General features: G+C 42.3%; 1 protein-coding gene across 8 annotated transcripts in view; it reads right to left on the bottom strand.

The window, feature by feature from the left end:
* The window catches only part of LOC110492485 (sodium- and chloride-dependent taurine transporter), a 33,840-nt gene that overhangs the window by 9,649 nt on the left and 3,689 nt on the right, over positions 1-20,502 (bottom strand). For 6 of the 8 annotated variants that reach the window (XR_016487455.1, XR_016487456.1, XR_016487453.1 and 3 more), the window contains exons 2-6: positions 12,064-12,293; positions 11,688-11,822; positions 8,018-8,252; positions 6,371-6,503; positions 1,557-1,691 (exon numbers count right to left, since the gene is read on the bottom strand). Coding sequence is in view for 4 of the 8 variants with exons in the window: in XM_090203721.1 (XP_090059847.1) it covers positions 1,557-1,691; positions 6,371-6,503; positions 8,018-8,252; positions 11,688-11,822; positions 12,064-12,293 (868 nt within the window). In the remaining 4 variants the exon portion in view is untranslated. Of the gene's footprint in view, positions 1-1,556; positions 1,692-6,370; positions 6,504-8,017; positions 8,253-11,687; positions 11,823-12,063; positions 12,294-17,109; positions 17,358-20,502 lie in introns of those variants that run through there. The other 2 variants (XR_016487454.1, XM_036947488.2) reach the window with 1 other exon arrangement.

The following is a 20,502-nucleotide window of genomic DNA, read 5'->3' as shown; positions in this document are numbered from 1 at the left end:
GCTCAAATCAAATTGAGGACACTGAATTGCTCTTCAGTGCACTCTCAAAATTGGGGGATAAAAAGGAACATTTCCATCAAAACTGAACATCTTAACTCCAGCAGTGAGCTAATTGAATTACATACACAAAAGTATGTGGACACCCCTTCTAATTAGTAGATTTGGCTATTTCAGCCATAACTGTTGCTGACAGGTGTATAAAATCGAGCAAAAAACCATGCAATCTCCATAGACAAACATTGTCAGTAGAATGGCCTTACTGAAGAGCTCAGTGACTTTCAACGTAGCACCGTCATAGGATGCCACCTTTCCAACAAGTCAGTTATCAAATTTCTGCCCTTCTAGAGCTACCCTGGTCAACTTTGTTATTGTGAAGTGGAAATGTCTAGGAACAACAACGACTCAACCGCAAAGTTGTGGGCCACAAAAGCTCACAGAGCTGAACCTCTAAGTGTCGAAGCGCGTAATTATCGTCTGTCCTCGATGCAACACTCACTACCGAATTCCAAATTGCCTCTGGAATCAAGGTCAGCACAACTCTTCTCCAGGAGCTTCATGAAATGTTTTTTCATGGCCGAGCAGCCGCACACAAGTCTAAGATCACCATGCGCAATGCCAAGCGTCGGCTAGAGTGGTTTAAAGCTCGCCGCCATTGGACTGGACTGATGAATCACGCTTCACCATCTGGCAGTTCGATGGACGAATCTGGGTTTGGAGGATGCCAGGAGAACGCCACCTGCCTGAATGCATAATGCCTACTGTAAAGTTTGGTGGAGGAGGAATAATGGTCTGGGGCTGATTTCAAGGATCGGGCTAGGCCCCGTAGTTCCAGTGAAGAGAAATCTTAACACCACAGCATACAATGGAATTCTAGATGATTCTGTGCTTCCAACTTTATGGCAACAGTTTTGGGAAGGCCCTTTCCTGTTTCAGCATGACAATTCCCCCGTGCACAAAGCGAGGTCCACACAGAAATGGTTTGTCAAGATCGGTGTGGAAGAACTTGACTGGGATGAATTGGAACGCCGACTGCGAGCCAGGCCTAATCACCCAACATCAGTGCCTGACCTCACTAATGCTCTTGTGGCTGAATGGAAGCAAGTCCCCACAGCAATGTTCCAACATCTAGTGGAAAGCCTTCCCAAAGGAGAGGAGGTTGTTATAGCAGCAAAGGGGGGACCAACTCCACTTTAATGCCCATGTTTTTTGAATGAGATGTTCGACGAGTCAGGTGGTGTATGTCATAAACCTGGATGGTTGGAGAGTTCTAGCAAGTCTTGCATTGTGAGCGAGCACATGTTCTCTCAAAGATTATAGTGTCACTAATAATTCAACCAGCCCTAACCAAGGCTGTGTACCGGTTCCTTTTCCGCAGTCCAGATTACTTTATGATGTAGAGATGTCAGTGAGCGGCCCTGATAGACGTGTAAGTAAACAGATATGTATTGATGCTGAAAGGGGATATGTGTAGTTATGTCATTGGGGGCAGGCGGAGGGGATTGCACAGAGACAGGGAAGATGGGTAGAGGGGTGTGGGTGAGGGTTATGGCTCCTACCTCTGGGTCCTGTAGGCGGGTCAGGTTGGGGTAGAGATAGAATTTGATCCCTTCAGACGCCCCTGGCAGAGTCACTCCACGCACCAGCAGCACAATAAGCATGACGAAAGGGAAAGTTGCTGTGATATACACCACCTAGAGAAAACAGATAAGAGGCAATTATAGATTTATTAGCTGATTTAAGGTTTCATAACATAATGGAACTTGGAGAGGATGCTTGAGGTAGAAGTTACCCCCAACTACAGATCTAGGATTCGATTACCATATCCCCAGTTCTTAAAGGGATGAAGAAATATCTGATAATGTGTCAATGGTTAGGTTGGGGGTAACTTCTACCCACTCCTTAGGGCTCCAGAGATAGCCCATCAACTGAGGCCAAGGTTTCAAAATTTAAAAGGTGGCGCAGTTGGCCATTTTACAGAATGGAATGTTTTTTGCTAGGAAATAAATTGGTTTAAACAAATAGGAAAGGGAGCATGGAATATACAGAAAGACACAACTGCACAAAGATAGTTGACTGTTGTGGATGGCATTGTGTGAGGTGTTTTCAGTTGGGGTGGGAAGCTGGAGTGAGTGCATGGATATATACTTTACAATAGCATTTTAACTGAAGTAACAGCTGCCGTCATATAAGTAGTGGCCTCCATAACATAACCTGGTGACCTGTAGAGCTCTGTGTTTGCTCTAGGTGCGTGGGATAAGAATATGTATTACATGGTAATAATGGCAGCCTTTTACAGTGTAGATTTAAGTCACTCCCTTGTTAAGATATGGTAATGAACAATTCAAGATGGCGCCGACAGAGATGGTTGCCTCGCTTTGAGTCCTTAGGAAACTACCCAGTATTTCGTTTTTTATGTATTATTTCTTACATTGTTACCCCAGGAAACCTTAAGTCTTATTAAATATAGCCGGGAAGAACTATTGAATGTAAGAGCGACATCAACTTACCAACATTACAACCAGGAATACGACTTTCCCGAAGAGGATCCTCTATTTGGACCACCACTCAGGACAATGGGTCTAACCCCAGAAGCCGACCCAAAACAACAGCGCCACAGAAGGGGCAGACGGAGCGACCTCCTGGTCAGGCTCCGTAGACGTGCACATCGCCCACCACTCCCAAGTATACTATTCGCCAATGTCCAGTCTCTTGACAACAAGGTAGATGAAATTCGAGCAAGTGTTGCCTTCCAGAAAGACATCAAAGATTGTAACATTCTCTGTTTCACGGAAACATGGCTCTCTCTGGATATGTTGTCGGAATCGGTTCAGCCACTGGGTTTCTCCATGCATCCCGCCGACAGAGATAAACACCTCTCTGGGAAGAGGAAGGGTGGGGGTGTATGCTTCATGATTAACAACTCATGGTGTAATCATAACAGCATACAGGAACTCAAGTCCTTCTGCTCACCCAACCTAGAATTCCTTACAATCAAATGCCGGCCATATTACCTCCCAAGAGAATTGTCATCAGTTATCGTCACAGCTGTGTACATTCCCCCTCAAGCAGACACCAAGACGGCCCTCAAGGAACTTCACTGGACTCTATGTAAACTGGAAACCATATATCCTGAGACTGCATTTATTGTAGCTGGGGATTTTAACAAAGCAAAGAGAACAAGGCTGCCTAAATTCTATCAGCATATTGATTTCACTACACGCGGGGGTAATACACTCGACCACTGCTACTCTAACTTCCGCGATGCATACAAAGCCCTCCCCCACCCTCCCTTCGGCAAATCAATCAAGATGTACCAGTGTCTAGAACCATTCAATGCTGGTCTGACCAATCGGAATCGACGCTCCGGTCAGCCTCAGAAAACAACATCAGTCTACATGCTGGCTCAGTGAGTGAGTTTAGAAAGAAGTGCATTGGAGATGTTGTACCCACTGTGACTATTAAAACCTACCATAACCAGACACCGTGGATGGCAGCATTTGGCAGCATTTGCACAAAACTGAAAGTGCGGACCACCTCATTTCACCATCGAAAGAGGTCTGGGAATATGGCTAAATATAAGCAGTGTAGTTGCCGGTACAGGGACAAAGTGGAGTCGCAATTCAACGGCGCAGACACGAGACGTATGTGGCAGGGTCTACAGGAAATCACTGACTACAAAAAGAAAACCAGCCACGTCATGGACACCGACGGCATGCTTCCAGACAAACTAAACACCTTTGCCCGCTTTGAGGATAATACAGTGACACCGTCGCGGCCCGCTAACAAGGACTGCGCCCCCACCCTCCTTCTCCGTGGCCGACGTGAGTAAAACATTTAAACGTGTTAACCCTGGCAAGGCTGCTGGCCCAGACGGCATCGCTAGCTGTGTCCTCAGAGCATGTGCAGACCAGCTGGCTGGTGTGTTTATGGACATATTCAATTGCTCCCTATCCCAGTCTGCTCTCCCCACATGCTTCAAGATGTCCACCATTGTTCCTGTATCCAAGAAGGCAAAGATAACTGAACTAAATTACTACTGTCCTGTAGCACTCACTTCTGTCATCATGAAGTGCTTTGAGAGACTAGTCAAGGATCATATTACCTCCACCTTAATGGTCACCCTAGACCCACTTCAGTTTGCATACCACCCCAACAGGTCCACAGACGATACAATCTCCATCACATTGCACACTGCCCTATCCCATCTGGACAAGAGGAATACCTATGTAAGAATGCTAATCATTGACTACAGCTCAGCATTCAACACCATACTACCCTCCAAGCTCATCAAGCTGGAGGCCCTGGGTCTCAACACCGACCTGTGCAATTGGGTCCTGGACTTTCTAATGGGCCGCCCCCAGGTGGTGAAGGTAGGAAACAACATCTCCACTTCGTTGACCCTCAACACTGGGGCCCCACAAGGGTGTGTGCTCAGGCCCCTCCTGTACTCCCTGTTCACCCATAACTACACTCGACCACTGCTAACGTGGCCATGCACACCTCCAACTCAATCATCAAGTTTGCAGACGACACAACAGCAGTGGGCTTGATTACGGACAACGACGAGACAGCCTACACAGAGGAGGTGAGGGCACTCGGAGTGTGGTGTCAGGAAAACAACCTCTAACTCAACGTCAACAAAACAAAGGAGATCGTGGACTTCAGGAAACAGCAGAGGGAGCACCCCCCTATCCACATTGAAGGGACAGCAGTGGAGAAGGTGGAAAGTTTTAAGTTCCTCTGAGTACACATCACAGACAAACTGAAATGGTCCACCCACACAGACAGTGAGGTGAAGAAGGCACAACAGCGCCTTCTCAACCTCAAGAGGCTGAAGAAATTTGTCTCGTCACCCAAAAACCTGATAAACTTTTACAGATGCACAATCGAGATTATCCTGTTGGGCTACATCACAGCCTGGTACAGCAACTGCACTGCCCTCAACCGCACGGCTCTCCAGAGGGGGGTGCGGACTGCACAACGCATCCATGACACCTACAGCACCCGGTGTCACAGGAAGGCCAAAAATATCATCAAGGACAACAACCACCTGAGCCACTGCCTGTTTACACTGCTACCATCCAGAAGGCGAGGTCAGTACAGGTGCATCAAAGCTGGGACTGAGAGACTGAAAACAGCTTCTATCTCAAGGCCATCAGAGTGCTAAACAGCAATCCCTATCTCAGAGAGGCTGCTGCCTACACTCAGACCCAATCACTGGACACATTAATAAATGGATCACTAGTCACTTTAAACAATTTCACTTTAAATAATGCCACATTAATAAGGTTTACAGTTGCATATCCAGCATTAAATCAAATCAAATTGTATTGGTCACATACACATGGTTAGCAGATGTTAATGCGAGTGTAGCGAAATGCTTGTGCCTCTAGTTCCAACAGTGCAGTAATATCTAACAAGTAATATCTAACAATTCTCAACAACTACCTAATAAACACAAATCTAAAGTGAATGTTGGGAAATTGTTAGATTACTTGTTAGATTTGTGTGCAGTAGGTAGTTGTTGGGAATTGTTAGATATTACTTGTTAGATATTACTGCACTGTTGGAACTAGAGGCACAAGCATTTCGCTACACTCGCATTAACATCTGCTAACCATGTGTATGTGACCAATACCATTTGATTTGATTTAATGCTGGATATGCAACTGTTTACCATAATGGAAGTGGCTAATTCTGTGTTCTGTACAGAGCTGAAACCACAAATTAGGTATTTCCGTAATAGTTCGCCAAATAGACAGTTGATCGGTATCCCAACAAGCCACAGTGGTCCTTTAAGTGGTTCAGTAATCAGTGTTGGACACAGCCCAGTGACTGTCCAGCTCCATTGACAGACAGACAGAGCTCTGAGGGGATCTGCTGTACTTGTACTGCACACTAACACACTGTCAGCATTGAGTCTGGCCAAAACCTAATGTACAGTACAGTAACTCACGGCCCTTAATCAAACAAACTAACCTGCCTGTTTCTGCAATCATCAACAGACCGTTACTGCTTTGTCAGTGACAGAGACAAGTTGGCTACAACAGAAAACACCTAGCACCCAGGTTAATGCCCTTAGGGAGCAGACAATACATATTAAGTAATTCCCTTTTTTGGGTGTATACATACACATGTAGGATACTAACTTGAGCCAGTTTGCACCAGCAGGAAAATAATTCTGCAGCAACAGGAAATGTGAAATATTATGTGGATTATAATTAATGGACATTTTTGTAGGGGTTGATACATTTTTCGTAGTAAAGTTGTCCTGCAACAGGGCGATCAAATTAAGATCCGACATCTGTAAACACACTTTTTAAGAGACTACAAACAAGCCTGATAACAACCACATCGTGCTACTACTCACCTTCCCAGTGGACTTGACTCCCTTCCAAATGCAGAAGAAGCAGACAATCCACACTGCCAAGAGACACAGGGCTAGGTCCCACTTCAGTGGCCCGATGTCATCAATTCCAGAGGAGATGCTCAGCACATTGCGTCTTAGCAGAGAGGGGGCAGACAGCATCCAGGTTATTGACTGTTCTGATGGGACAGAACTGTAGGCTTATGTAGACCCCTGAACGATACAGTACAGTACATTTCCCACTCTATAAAAACATTTTAAAAAGTAGGGCAAGTGTGACATGTCATAATTCATGTGGGTCCTTTCCAAGGTTTTATGCCAACAGAGGTTACATCACAGCAGTGAAAAGCAAACATCCACATGATGTGACGGTAATAGTGTGTCTGTGAGGTCTAGTTTTCACCAACCCTCCTCTGCTCTAGCTCACCCTGGACCTGAATGAACTGTGCCGTGAGACAATTTTAAAAGAATATGACAGAATGTTATTTTCATTCTATGTGGTCTATTTCTGTGGAACAGCCTCAATTCGTCGGGGCATGGAGTGTACAAGTTGACGAAAAGTGTTCCACAAGGATGCTGGCCCATGTTGACGCCAATGCTTCCCATCGTTGTGTCAAGTTGGCTGGATGTCCTTTGGGTGGTGGACTATTATTGATACACACGGGAAACTGTTGAGAATTAAAACCCAGCCACGTTGCAGTTCTTGACACAAACCGGTGAGACTACCATACTCCGTTCAAAGGCACTTCAATATTTTGTCTTGCCCATTCACCCTCTGAATGGCACATATACACAATCCATGTCTCAATAGTCTCAAGGCTTAACCTGTTTCCTCCCCTCCATCTACACTGATTGAAGAGGATTTAAAAAATGAAGTAATAAGGGATCATGGCATTCACCTGGTCAGTCTATGTCATGGAATGAGCAGGTGTTCTTAATGTTTTGTACACTCAGTAAATATTTTTTTTATTTAACTAGGCAAGTCAGTGAAGAACAAATTCTTATTTTCAATGACAGCCTAGGAACAGTGGGTTAACTGCCTTGTTCAGGAGAAGAATGACAGGTAAACCTTGTCAGCTCAGGGATTTAATCTGGCAACCTTCTGGTTACAAGTCCAACACTCTAACCACTAGGCTACCTGCTTCCCCATATATGACTGGTAGAAAGTAGATATCATCTATGCTGGATTTTGTTTTGGCCAAATGTTAATAAGCATCATCTTAACCTAAATTGTGATTTGAAGTTAAGTGGTTGTGGCTTCCCAAGAGGATACAATTTTGGCAGGACTTTTAAGAGGAAAGGAAAAGGATAATACCCCTTGATCCAAATATAGTACAGTGAAATTATCCAATTTAAAGATAGAATGAACCTCATGATAGAGGGGGGATTTCTTGGAAATGTTGCCCATTCAAACATAAGTTTACAGCAAACAAGGAAGAGGCACAGTATCTGCACTGTTTATTTTTGAGTTTGTTTTTGGCATTGTAAACCTGTCTGTGTTCACGTGCGTGTGTATGCATGAAAGGTGTGTGTGTGTGTGTGTGTGTGTGTGTGTGTGTGTGTGTGTGTGTGTGTGTGTGTGTGTGTGCATGCGTTTGTGTTTGTCTGTCAGTACAGAGTCAACCCAGCTGTCAGACAGTGAGTACTCACTCCCAGAACTCAGTGACGGGGGAGGTGAAGTTGGTGATATTGGCAGCCAGCATCAAGGTCTTGTTCTTGCGGACTGTGTCCTCCACACACCGGTCTGTGTTCCACGGCTGATTGCATTTGGCCCATGGCAGCTCCGGTTGAAAGCACTGGAATAGGTAGTAGAGTCCCCAGGCTAGAATCACTATGTAGTAGATGTTCAGGAGAGAGACGATCACGATAGAGGCATAGCCAATACCTACAGAGAAGAGAAATGATTCATTAAAACCAATACTGGATTGATTCTTTGTTATATCAGTAAACCAGTGCAGAAGCTTGGGAGTAAACAGAGAACTAGTGTTCTTGGAATAAGTCACAGCCATGATGAAATCACCATGAAAATTGGGGTTTAAACAATTAGGGAAAAGAGGATACCTAGTCAGTTGTACAACTGAATGCATCTTCTGCATTTAACCCAACCTCTCTGAATCAGAGAGTTGCAGGTGGCTGCCTTAATCAACATCCACATCATCAGCACCAGCGGAACAGTGGGTTAACTACCTTGCTCAGGGGAAGAATGACAGATTTTTACCTTGTCAGCTCAGGGATTTGATCCAGCAACCATTTGGTTACTGGCCCAATGCTCTAAACCGGCAGGCTACCTGCCGCCCTCCACATGTAATAAAGTATCGATACATAAATAAACATATTAAAATAATTAATTTGTTTAAACTATATTACGCAAATACCCTATCTCATATCCAATGTATTGTATCCAGAGAGTGAACAGTGTATGGAAAGTATGTTTTCTTTTTGGACATTTAAGCAACCTTTGGAACAATTTTATAGGGTTTTTACAGGTTTGTTTCGTTAGGATAAATCAAGGGAAGATTTTGAGTTTGATTATATACACTTCATAATAATGTACATATAATAGTATCATATAATAACTTACTACTGAACAGACAAATATAATGACAATGATTTGCTAAATTGCTCACTTTTGCGCCAGCAGTAAAAACAGTTTGGAAGGTTCAGCACATCTGGACAGTGGATTTAGCCAGAGCCATATATTTAGAGAGTTGGGCTAACTTTTTGCATTTTTTAAAATAATTCTAGACATTCAGGTAGGCTACATAGCATTTTTTTTTCACAATTCCTTGCGTAATGTTAATGGCGTGCTAACATGGCTGCCATAAAATGTTGTAGTGTGATGTAAATACATCATTATGCAGAAACACCAATGTCCCTGCTCTCTAAACACGGCTCTGGATATAACACGTTTTCGTATGAAACAAGAGTGTCGGATATTGCGTTATGCAAAAAATAATAATTCTAAAGCAAATGTTTTGAAAGTATGATAACAGCCATAATTGATACACAGAAAAGGGACCATTCATTTCAATTGCCGTTTATCGTATATTGGAATCAAACCCTTCAATGCATTTACTGTAGCAGAACAGTGCCATAGGGGCTTCAATATGTGTCACTGAATCCTCTTGCACACTAAACTAAGTAAAGCCAACATTGGAGCTGAAGCACTTCAGTGAACAGCACTGACCTAGTGCCATTTGACTGCATTTATGTCTATAAAATCATTAGAAACCAATCCACTGACTCGGATGTTCACAACTCAACACTCCTATTTCAAAGAGAGGATGTTTCCCTGGCTTGAGTGTACTAACTCTGGTAATAATGACTTTAGTCGCAGAAATCCCCTGTAGACTTCCACTCCTCTGATCTATTTGTAAAGTCAGGGTTGTGTGTGTGCTGGGTGAGGCAGGGCAGGCCTTCTGACGGTGTGATAAAACACTAAGAGGGACAATGGCAGCCGGCCTATAGGCCACCTGTGGGCATCTATCACTCTCTAGTCTATATGTGGGTAAGCAAACGTGTGCGTGTGCATGTGCGTGTGTGTGCACACGTGTGAGTGTGTGTGTGTGTGCGCAAGTGAGTGTGTGTGTGCGAACATGCACACGTGCATGTGTGTGCCAGTTCACACAACCCGCCAGTCAATTAGGCAGCTGCCTCAGCACTCCTTGATTATTCAAGCTCATCAACAGATGCTGACGATTGGCTGCGCGCCCAGTCTTCAGCTGTCTGTTTCTACCTGCCGCTCCTGGCTTCATGGAATAGCAGTTTATGGCTGGGAACTGTTTCTCTACCTACTGGTCTACATGTTAGAACTGGTCTGCCAGTAGCATATCACAGTGTAAACCTATGGCAGGACCCTGACTGATAAGGAGATACGTTGCAGTGCCAAACCGTGACGCCAGGACTGTAATAACGACATCATGCCACAGTAATATCCGATAACATATCCGTGGTGCTGACAAACAAAACAGGTGGCCCCCTGCTGCCAAGATCTACACCGTCCATCATTTTGTGAAAAAAAATGTGTTTCTTTGCTGATCCACTGCATGAGATATTTATCATTTTGGGCAGATCCCATTGCTAGGCAACTCGCTCTAACCTTTTCTGTTGTCATGGTAACACAGAACTCAGCACTACTTTACACAACCAAGGCTGAAAATACATGTGTGTGTGCATGTATGTACATAGCTGCCACCATTACAAAAAAATAGGCCAGTCTAAAAGCCAATTTATGCTTGATCCGATGTGGTCGAAGGCTCCGTATGGAGGGTGTGCAATTGCGGAGGCTGTGGCAATTGTGGAGCCTCCAGAGGCAAGCAGAGGCCAAATTGAGCTCCGTACTGCATCACCGTGTGCCTCCCAAATGTTGTAACAATACTGAGGGCTCCGTATAACTCTGTATACCTCCTCATTGACATGATTGGTTGACGGTAGGTGGGGGGCGGGAGGTCCTGTATAAACACAAACTCACTTCCTTGACTACTTCCTTCACAACAGCTCTGCTCAACAGCTCTGTGGTGGCTCCGCGAAGCGCAAGAAGTATGAATGCCCTGACTTCTGCAGAGGCAGTATCACCGTAAATGCTGCACGACCAATGAAGACATCGGATTGACCATGCAGCGCCTTTTAGAGTGTTCAATGTTTGGTGTTTGATTATGTCCACTCTAGGCTCCAATGCAAATGAGGCAATCCTCAACTAACCTGTTCGTAGATCAGCAGCACTGTGTGCTTTAGCTAAATCCTTATGCATGTCAAAAACACAGTCAGAGAAAGTTGGCTGAAGCACATCCATATGTGAAGTAACTATGGTCCAATTACCCATCAGAACACAGGGAGGGAGACCTCAGCAGAACTCAATGTCTGTGTACTGAGTCTAGCAACCCACAGACCAACAGCACAATCAGTGTTGTTGGACGCTGCTAGCGAGTTTCGCAAGAGCAGTCAGAAAAACAGAACTACTGCAGTAGTTGTCACTGGAATACGTTTATTTTTCATTTTTAAAGCAGGACGTGAATAACATCGAGGCTAGATCAAGGTCTGGTAACATCATTATTTTCAGTAGGGATTTTTTTCTGCAATGGGACAAGGCACTAAGCAGGCACAAAGCAGGTTTGGCGCCCCGCCTGAGCAACGCTAATGGAAACTGTGTTTAGGCTCTTCGCTAATCCCTCTGTCAGTCGCTGACGTTACCACCTACAGTACATGTCCAAGAAGGCTTACACAACCTCCTTTCCCTGCCTACTTTCCCGGATGACGACTGGCCTTAATGGCAATAGGGGAGAATGGTATTAGGATAATGGGAAGCAGTGTAGTGACTCACCAGTGAAGATGGGGCAGAGTTTTTCCCAGCAGGTGATGCCTCCCTCAGAGGTATACTGGCCCAGAGCCACCTCCAGGAAGAACACCGGCAGGCCTCCACCAAACAGGAAGATGGTGTAGGGGATGAGAAACGCACCTAGGTGGAGGAGAGGAAGAGAGAGAGAGGGAAAGGGAACAGACAGTTAGCCTACAAATGTCAGGGTCTACAGTATGTGCTCACCCACAGCCATTTCACAAACAAATCCAAATCCTGTAATTGCAGTCTCCGACTTGAGTTTTTTTTATAGGTTCCTGAAAACTATTATCAAACTTGTGTGAACCCCAACTTTAAGACCTGTCTGTATGGAGAAAGGGCCCATGTTCATTTGAATGCCTACCTCCACCATTCTTATAGCAGAGGTACGGGAAGCGCCACACGTTCCCTAAACCAACAAAGCCTCCGGCCACGGACAAGATAAAGTCTAGCTTGCTGGCCCACTTCTCCCTCTGGATGGGCTTGCCCTCTGCCTCGTCCTCCGGCCGCGTGCCTGGGCTCTTCCCTGGCGAAGGCTTCAGCGTGTCCTTGTGGAAATCCTTCAGACATTGGAGTTTCTCTTTCTGTGCCATGCTATAGAGGTTGAGAGGAGAGAGGACAAGGACAAGGAAAGAGAGAGAGAATTAGAGAAAGCGAGAGAGAGAGAGAGAGAGAGAGAGAGAGAGAGAGAGAGATGAACAGGAAGAGAGAGAGACGTGAGCCGGATAAGGCAGAGATAGGACGTCGCATTAGCAAGATGAGGGTCTCTCACGTGCTGTATCGTCAGCCATGGCGTGATACAGTGATACAGCTATGTGTCAGTATAGAGCCTGCAATGAGAACTGCTACAGGAGTTATTGTATCGCTTCCTCCTCGCCACAGTTCTCTTTTATTTACTCCCCATTAGATATACATTCCATCTTGCATTGCAAATCTCTCTGGGTTGAATAATCTCTTCACTTGCACTGTACAAATATAATTTCTATGTGCATAATATAAGAAATCTTGATTATGTATGATTTTGTATCCATTAATTAACCAGGGACATCATATTGAGACATGTCCTGGTAATCAGACCTGGGTTCAAATAATATGTCAAATAGCTCAATTGCTTTCACATACTTTCAAAGTAAGTATTCAGATATATTTTATTGAAAAGTAGTTTAATATTTTAATGTATTTGGAAATACACTTGGAAAGTATATGGAAAACGAATTTACACTGACTCAAATACACTCCCATGCATTTAACTCAGGTATTTGAAAACGGTATTTGAAATAAGCATTGAACATACTGCCAAATAACATTTGGCACACTATTTTACAAATAACTATTCAAATACTCAAATAAAAGTACTTATTTTTGGTTGTGCATTTGAAAATAATCAAATACACAGAAATAGTATTTTAATTAAGTGCCACTCAAACACACAGGTCTGCTGGTACTGCAGCTCGAACAATACATGAAGAACACTAATAAAAGGAGAAGCAACAGCCTACCCTTCCCTTCAAGGTGGGGGTACATTGTCATCTAAGGAAAATACATCTTTTGAACAGGATATACCGTATGCCTTTCAGACCACGTATGGACTAAAAATAACTTATTAAATAACTACAACACTGACAAACTCATGATATCCACCATAAAATGTAACCAGAATCACTGCCAAATAATTTTCCTAATGCTAAAAGCAAATTTAGAGAAGATACAGTGCCTTCAGAAAGTATTTATACTCCAAGACTTATTCCATATTTTGTTGCGTTACAGCCTGAATTCAAAATGGATTACATTTTTTTCTCTCACCCATCTACACAATACCCCATAATGACAAAGTGAAAACATGTTTAAGAAATTGTTGTACATTTTTTAAATGAAATACATAAATATGAATTGACATAAGTATTCACACCCCTAAGGCAATACTTTGGCAATGATTACTGCTGTGAGTCTTTCTGGGTAAGTCTCCAAGAACTTTCGACACCAGGATTGTGAAACATTTGCCCATTATTTGCCCATTTTCAGGTCTTGACATAGATTTTCAAGTAGACTTCAATAAAAACTGTAACTCGGACACTCATGAACATTCACTGTCTTCTTGGTAAGAAACTCCAGTGTAGATTTGGCCTTTTGTTTTAGGTTGTTGTCCTGCTGAAAGTCGAAATCATCTCCCAGTATCTGGTGGAAAGCAGACTGAAGCAGCATTTTGCCTGTGCTCCATTTTTATCCAGAAAAACTACCCAGTCCTTTATTACAATTACAAGCATACGCATTATATGATGAAAATATGGAGAGTGGTACTCAGTAATGTGTTGTATTGTACTTGCCCCAAACTTAACATTTTGTATTCAGGGCAAAAAGTGAATTTCTTTGCCACATTCTTTGCAGTATTACCTCAGTGCCTTGTTGCAAACAGGATACATGCTTTGGAATATTCTGTACAGGCTTCCTTATTTTCACTCGTTCAATTGGAGTAACCACAATCCATCCTCACTGTTCTCCTATCACAGCCATTAAACTCTGTAACTGTTTAAAAGTCACCATTTACCTCAAGGTGAAATCCCTGAGTAGTTTCCTTCCTTTCCAGCAACTGAGTTAAGAAGGATTCCTGTATCTTTGTAGTGACTGGGTGTATTGATACACCGTACAGAGTGTAATTAATAACCGCACCATGCACCAAGGGATATTCAATGTCTGCTTTTTTTTACCCATCAACCAATAGGTGCCCTTCTTTGCGAGGCGTTGGAAAACCTCCCTGGTCTTTGTGGTTGAATCTGTGTTTGAAATTCACTGCTCGACTGAGGGACCTTACAGATAATTGTATGTGTGGTGTACAGAGATTAGGTAGTCATTAAAAAAATCATATTAAACACCGTTAATGCAACTTATTATGAGACTTGTTAAGCACATTTTTACAAAATGAACAAATTATCATTTACAATGACAGCCACTTGGGGAACAACTGCCTTGTTCAGGGGAAGATTTGTACCCTGTCAGCTTGGGGATTTGATCCAGCATCCTTTCGGTTACTGACCCAATTGGCTCAGGACATTTCAGCTTTTATTTTTTTTGTCATTTGTAAACATTTCTAAAAAACATAATTCTACTTTGATATTATGGGGTATTGCGCATCCATTTTAAATTCAGGCTGTAACACATCAAAATGTGTAAAATTCAAGGGGTGTGAATATTTTCTGAAGGCCGTTTCTGCATCCGTGTCCATTCCGAAAGCTTGGATGGGTTCTAGAAGATCCCACAGCTTAAGTTCACTGAATGTTTATACTGTAAACAGCCTTTCCAAGAAAGACAGGATTTGGAATTACTGTCTCAGGTATCCCGTTTCCCTGCCTGTGCCAAAGGGCTGTAAAACAATCAAAGCATGGCAGGGCAGGATAAATTCCTTGGACATGGTAAGACACAAATGGATTTAAGCTTCCTGCAGGAATACAATGAATGGTGTCGTATAAAACAGGAAGAATGAAAAAAGCAACTATGATTAATTGTAAGTCTGATAATACCAGTGTAACAGAGTAAGGTTTCCTGTCCTTTTGAGGCAGGCTCAGACTGAAATGCAGTTGGCAGAAACACAGAAACGGAGAACATTAAAGGCTTCCCCTCTACTCTTGCTGGCTCCAATGGAAATCTGTCATTGAAGATTGTGTGCCTCACAAAAGCTTACGAGTCAGTTGACTAGGTGCTTGGTTTCCAAAAGACTCACAGAACAATAGCTAGAGAACAAATCTTTCTCCAATAAGTAAACATTTCTCTTTAAGCCTCTAAAAGTAACAGTAAAATTCTAAGTTTATTTATAGTTGGATCTCTCAACAATACATACTATTGTCAGACACCCTGATGAAATGTAAGCCTATACGCATTGGTGTATTTTAATAATATCAGCCCATACATTAAAGGCTTTTTAACTTTCAAACCTACACGAGCGCTTGGACTTGCCACTTAACACTTAGCACCATTTGTGGTTATAATTTTTGCTTTTGCTTTTCAAATACATACATGTATTACCAGTTTACAGAACAATCTATCCAAACTACTCTCAGTTGAAAGGCAACCATAGATCTTTAAAACATAAGGTATCTTCATTCACCTTGTCGTGTGACTAGCACTCCAGACAGTTACATCCTGTAGCCACTGTACAGGCAGACTAAGAAATTGAACAGAGCTGCTTTTAAGCAACTCCACACACATTGTAGCTACTCAGAGACAAATACCACATTGTGAAAATATAATGCAAAGCTGCACTCATTGACCAGTGACCGCTCTGTGCTTCTGTTTTTCAGAGTCTGATAAAAAAGTTAACTTGTTATGCAGTCTCAAATAACTACTTATTAGTTCATTAAATGATTAAAAGGGAAATTTAATTTTAACTTCATATTCATAATCTCCAGCACCACCCCAACATCAACATATGTGAAAGTGGATAATTTCTATGTTTTGTATTAAAAAAGATATGCAGATTAGTGTTTCAAATGACATCATCAACTAATTAGTAGACAATTAGTGGGCAATGCCTACTCATAATTGGTAAAAAATCACACGATGCACACTGATGATGTCACTGGAAACACTTATCTTCCTCTATCTTTTTTACAACAAGACATAGAAACGCAAAATGTCCACATAAGTTGATGTTGGGGTGGTGCTGAATATGAAATTGACAAAATGTGAAATTGCCCTTTAAATGGCTGTTTGAGCTACAACCACACAGCCCCTCATTACTAAATCAAGCTCCAGTTAAGGTCCTCTCCATCGCTCTGCTCATTCCGCTGTCATTATCCAGGTTCTCTCTGTCTCTGTTATGCATGACAAGTCAACTTGAATTGCTTTCCACTCTCAAACCTCATTACATAACTGTATCAGCTCTCACACACTCTATTTTTCTTCCTCTCTCTATCCCTCTATCACTCTCTTGCTCTATGTGCTTTCACCTGCTGGGTGCTGGGAGGCTGTCTGCCGTCAGACTTAAGGCAAACCGTCCGTGGGATCTGCCACATGACCCACCCAGACACCCTTGACCAGACATTCTCAAACCCTTCTAAAAAATCACACTGTCATTATCTGAAAACACCGCATTAGACACATCACCAACTTAGCATTCAATCAAACATAAAGAAAGATTCTGTAAGAAACATGCATTGCAAAAGATAAAAGGCAAATGGAAATAAAGGACTGAATGCAATCCTTAGTCTTTGTGAAGTAGCTCCCCCTTTTCACACTCAAACAAAGCATTAACAAAGCCGTTTAAAATGTGCTAATTCGAAGGTTTCTAAGTACTTACATGAAATTGTCCATTCAGATTAAACAAAAAGCATCCCAAAACATAACTTAATAATCACTTGACATACAGATTTAGATAAGGCTATGTTATTATTTCAGTTGAGTAATTCCAAAGACTTACATTTCCTTCATGGCTGTGGATATATGTAGTTTGCTTCTCTCTCAGCTGTCACCATTCCTCTGTACTGAATGTCTTTATGCCAACACTGCTCATAAGAAGTGAAGCTGACAGCGAGTCCCGCCCTCAGCTAAAGACAATTAAATCCTATGTGGAGATTGGGCACAGCCTCGCAGTCGCGGACCAACTCTCCAGATACTGATTCGGGACTGTAAATTTCCACTTCCCACTTACAACACCCCACCCCCCCCCCCCCACCCCCCCCACAACACACACTGCATGTGTCACAGGCACCTCTTATTCATGTAACTGAAACAGATGACAGGATAGGAAGAGGGAGGGAGGGAGGGTGTGAGCGGAGTAGTAGGCCATGAGCATGCAGAGGAAATCAAGCCTCATGGGACAGCTTCCAGGCAGGAGAAAGAAGCCCTCTTAAAACATTATGTGAGTAAGGGGTGGTGGCTGGACAGGGACTGAAGGAAGGGACTGATGACTGGCTTGGCTGACCATGCTAAGTTTTCATGTATTACTGTCTTAATGTCCCACTTCCACATAGCATTGGAAATGTGGGACATTTCCTATTATAACTGCTTATGACTGTGTCATTTTACATCACAGCAAAGACTTTCAAATATCTCTATGGGAACTGTTTGTGAATATAAATATAGTTTTCTTAAAATCAGGGGGCAGGATATAATCAGGGAAGTTTCTCAGTGGTGTATTTGCGAGCCTTCTACTCCATTTTGACATGACGTGTGCCAGGTTATCTCTGAAACGTAAACCAGGTACAGCACACTCTATAACAACACCTAATAAGGTGATGGTTCCTGTATTCTTCCCTGTTATGTTTAGACACCATAATATACTCATAAAGGATCTCACGTGTACAATAGCTGGCACGGTAATTAAAAAACAGTGTTAAACTTGACTACAGGATTTGCGCAATCCTTTTGACAGAAGACAGGGCTTGGCTATTGGCAGGCTTTTACACACACACATACACACAGAAGTAGTTACTTCAAATGATATTTCCACACTGCAAATATCCTTGCCACTTCTGGAAAAATACAACAACTCACATTGTTTTGCATAGTGCAAAGAAACTTTCTGTTACATAATGTTAACTTCTTAAGGACTGGGGGCAGTATTGAGTAGCTTGGATGAATAAAGTGCCCAGAATAAACTGCCTGCTACTGAGGCCCAGTTGCTAATACATGCATATTATTAGTAGATTTGGATAGAAAACACTCTGAAGTTTCTAAAACTGTTTGAATGATGTCTGTGAGTATAACAGAACTCATATGGCAGGCAAAAACCTGAGAAAAAATCCAACCAGGAAGTGGGAAATCTGAGGTTTGTAGTTTTTCAAATCATTGCCTATCGAATATACAGTGTCTATGGGGTCATATTGCACTTCCTAAGGCTTCCACTAGATGTCAACAGTCTTTAGAACGTTGTTTGAGCCTTCTACTGTGAAGTGGGGGCTAATGAGAGCTGAATGAGCCAGGTGTGGCAGAGCTCTGGCAGAGTGCCATGAGCTGATCACACGCACTCCCGTGAGAGTTAGCTGCGTTCCATTGCATTTCTACAGACAAAGGAATTCTCCGGTTGAAACATTATTGAAGATTTATGATAAAAACATCCTAAAGATTGATTCTATACTTCGTTTGACATGTTTCTACGAACTGTAATATGACTTTTCGTCTGAACTTTCGCCTGGACTTGCCCGCGCCTCGTGAGTTTGTATTGTGTACTAAACGCATGAACAAAAAGGAGATATTTGGACATAAATGGACTTTATCGAATAAATCAAACATTTATTGTGGAACTTGGATTCCTGGGAGTGCATTCTGATGAAGATCATCAAAGGTAAGTGAATATTTATAATGCTATTTCTGACTTCTGTTGACTACACAACATGGCGGATATCTGTATGGCTTGTTTTGTTGTCTGAGCGCTGTACTCAGATTATTGCATGGTGTGCTTTTTCCGCAAAGTTAAACAAAAATCTGACACAGCGGTTGCATTAAGGAGAAGTGGATCTAAAATTCCATGCATAACCATTGTATCTTTTATCAATGTTGATTATGAGCATTTCTGTAAATTGATGTGGCTCTCACCGGATGTTTTGGAACTACTGAACATAACGCGCCAATGTAAACTGAGATTTTTGGATATAAATATGAACTTTATCGAACAAAACATATATGTATTGTGTAATATGAAGTCCTATGAGTGTCATCTCATGAAGATCATCAAAGGTTAGTGATTCATTTTATCTGTATTTCTGCTTTTTGTGACTCCTCGCTTTGGCTGGAAAAATGGCTGTGTTTTTCTGTGACTAGGTACTGACCTAACATAATCATTTGGTGTGCTTTCGTCGTAAAGCCTTTTTGAAATCGGCTGGATTTACAACAAGTTTATCTTTAAAATGGTGTAAAATACTTGTATGTTTGAGGAATTTTAATTATGTGATTTCTGTTGTTTTGAATTTGGCGCCCCGCAATTTCACTGGCTGTTGACGAGGTGTGAGGCTACCGTCCCACATATCCCAGAGAGGCTAAAGAAACCAAAGTTATACTGTGAATGAGTTTCCTTTAGATTTGTCTTGTGTTCTGTTACAAATTGGCAGACAACAGAGGAGTAAGAGTGTGACAGAGCTCCTGTTTCATACAGTTGCTTTAAATTGTCAGTCAATGTAAAGTCAAGCAACATGTTTATATGAAACTGCAGACCCTTAACTTTTCTTGATATCATTAGAGGATGAAGGATTTTTGTTTATTTTACTTTATTCCACTGCATTGTGTTCTTAGACTGTTGACATTATCTTCTGAGACTGAAGCATTAAAGACAGAATCAAAGACTGTAAAATATCAAATGATTTGATAAGACCTTTAGTCAAACGTATATCTTCTGTTTATGACAAATCATGCGCCCCTCATGCGCTGGGCATGGTTGAAAAAAAAGAAGCCTTGTCTACATGTTTTATAACAGCCAAACCATTCCTCAATTACTTAATTAATAGAGTGGAGTATTAAACGTTGTCCAAACCAATTAATATGTAGGCTCACTTGTAGCTTTGCTTCTATAATTTCTACTCACACCACCCCATACCACCCTTATTTGGATATACAGTGGACCGCACACAATCGTTATTATGTAATATAATAGATTTATGGAGTTGGAATGCTTGTCCAGGCTTCGAATTCTGGGATGGCCCTAAGAAGATCAAATTTAACTGACGCAGCTTGCCTGGAGACAACAGTCCAAGGGGAGGTTGTTTTTTTACTTTTTACATTCAGCAGATAAAGTTCAAATCAAGTTCATCTGTGAGGGCGGACCCTCTATATCAACATGACAGGATGTTACCGTGTAGCATGATATTATACAAAAGAG

The sequence above is a fragment of the Oncorhynchus mykiss genome, chromosome 16 (assembly GCF_057628025.1).
Source record: "Oncorhynchus mykiss isolate SJ-2025 chromosome 16, ASM5762802v1, whole genome shotgun sequence".
Lineage (NCBI taxonomy): Eukaryota > Metazoa > Chordata > Actinopteri > Salmoniformes > Salmonidae > Oncorhynchus > Oncorhynchus mykiss.
The sequence above is the reverse complement of the archived record's forward strand: the minus strand, read 5'-3'. Positions and strand labels throughout refer to the sequence as shown.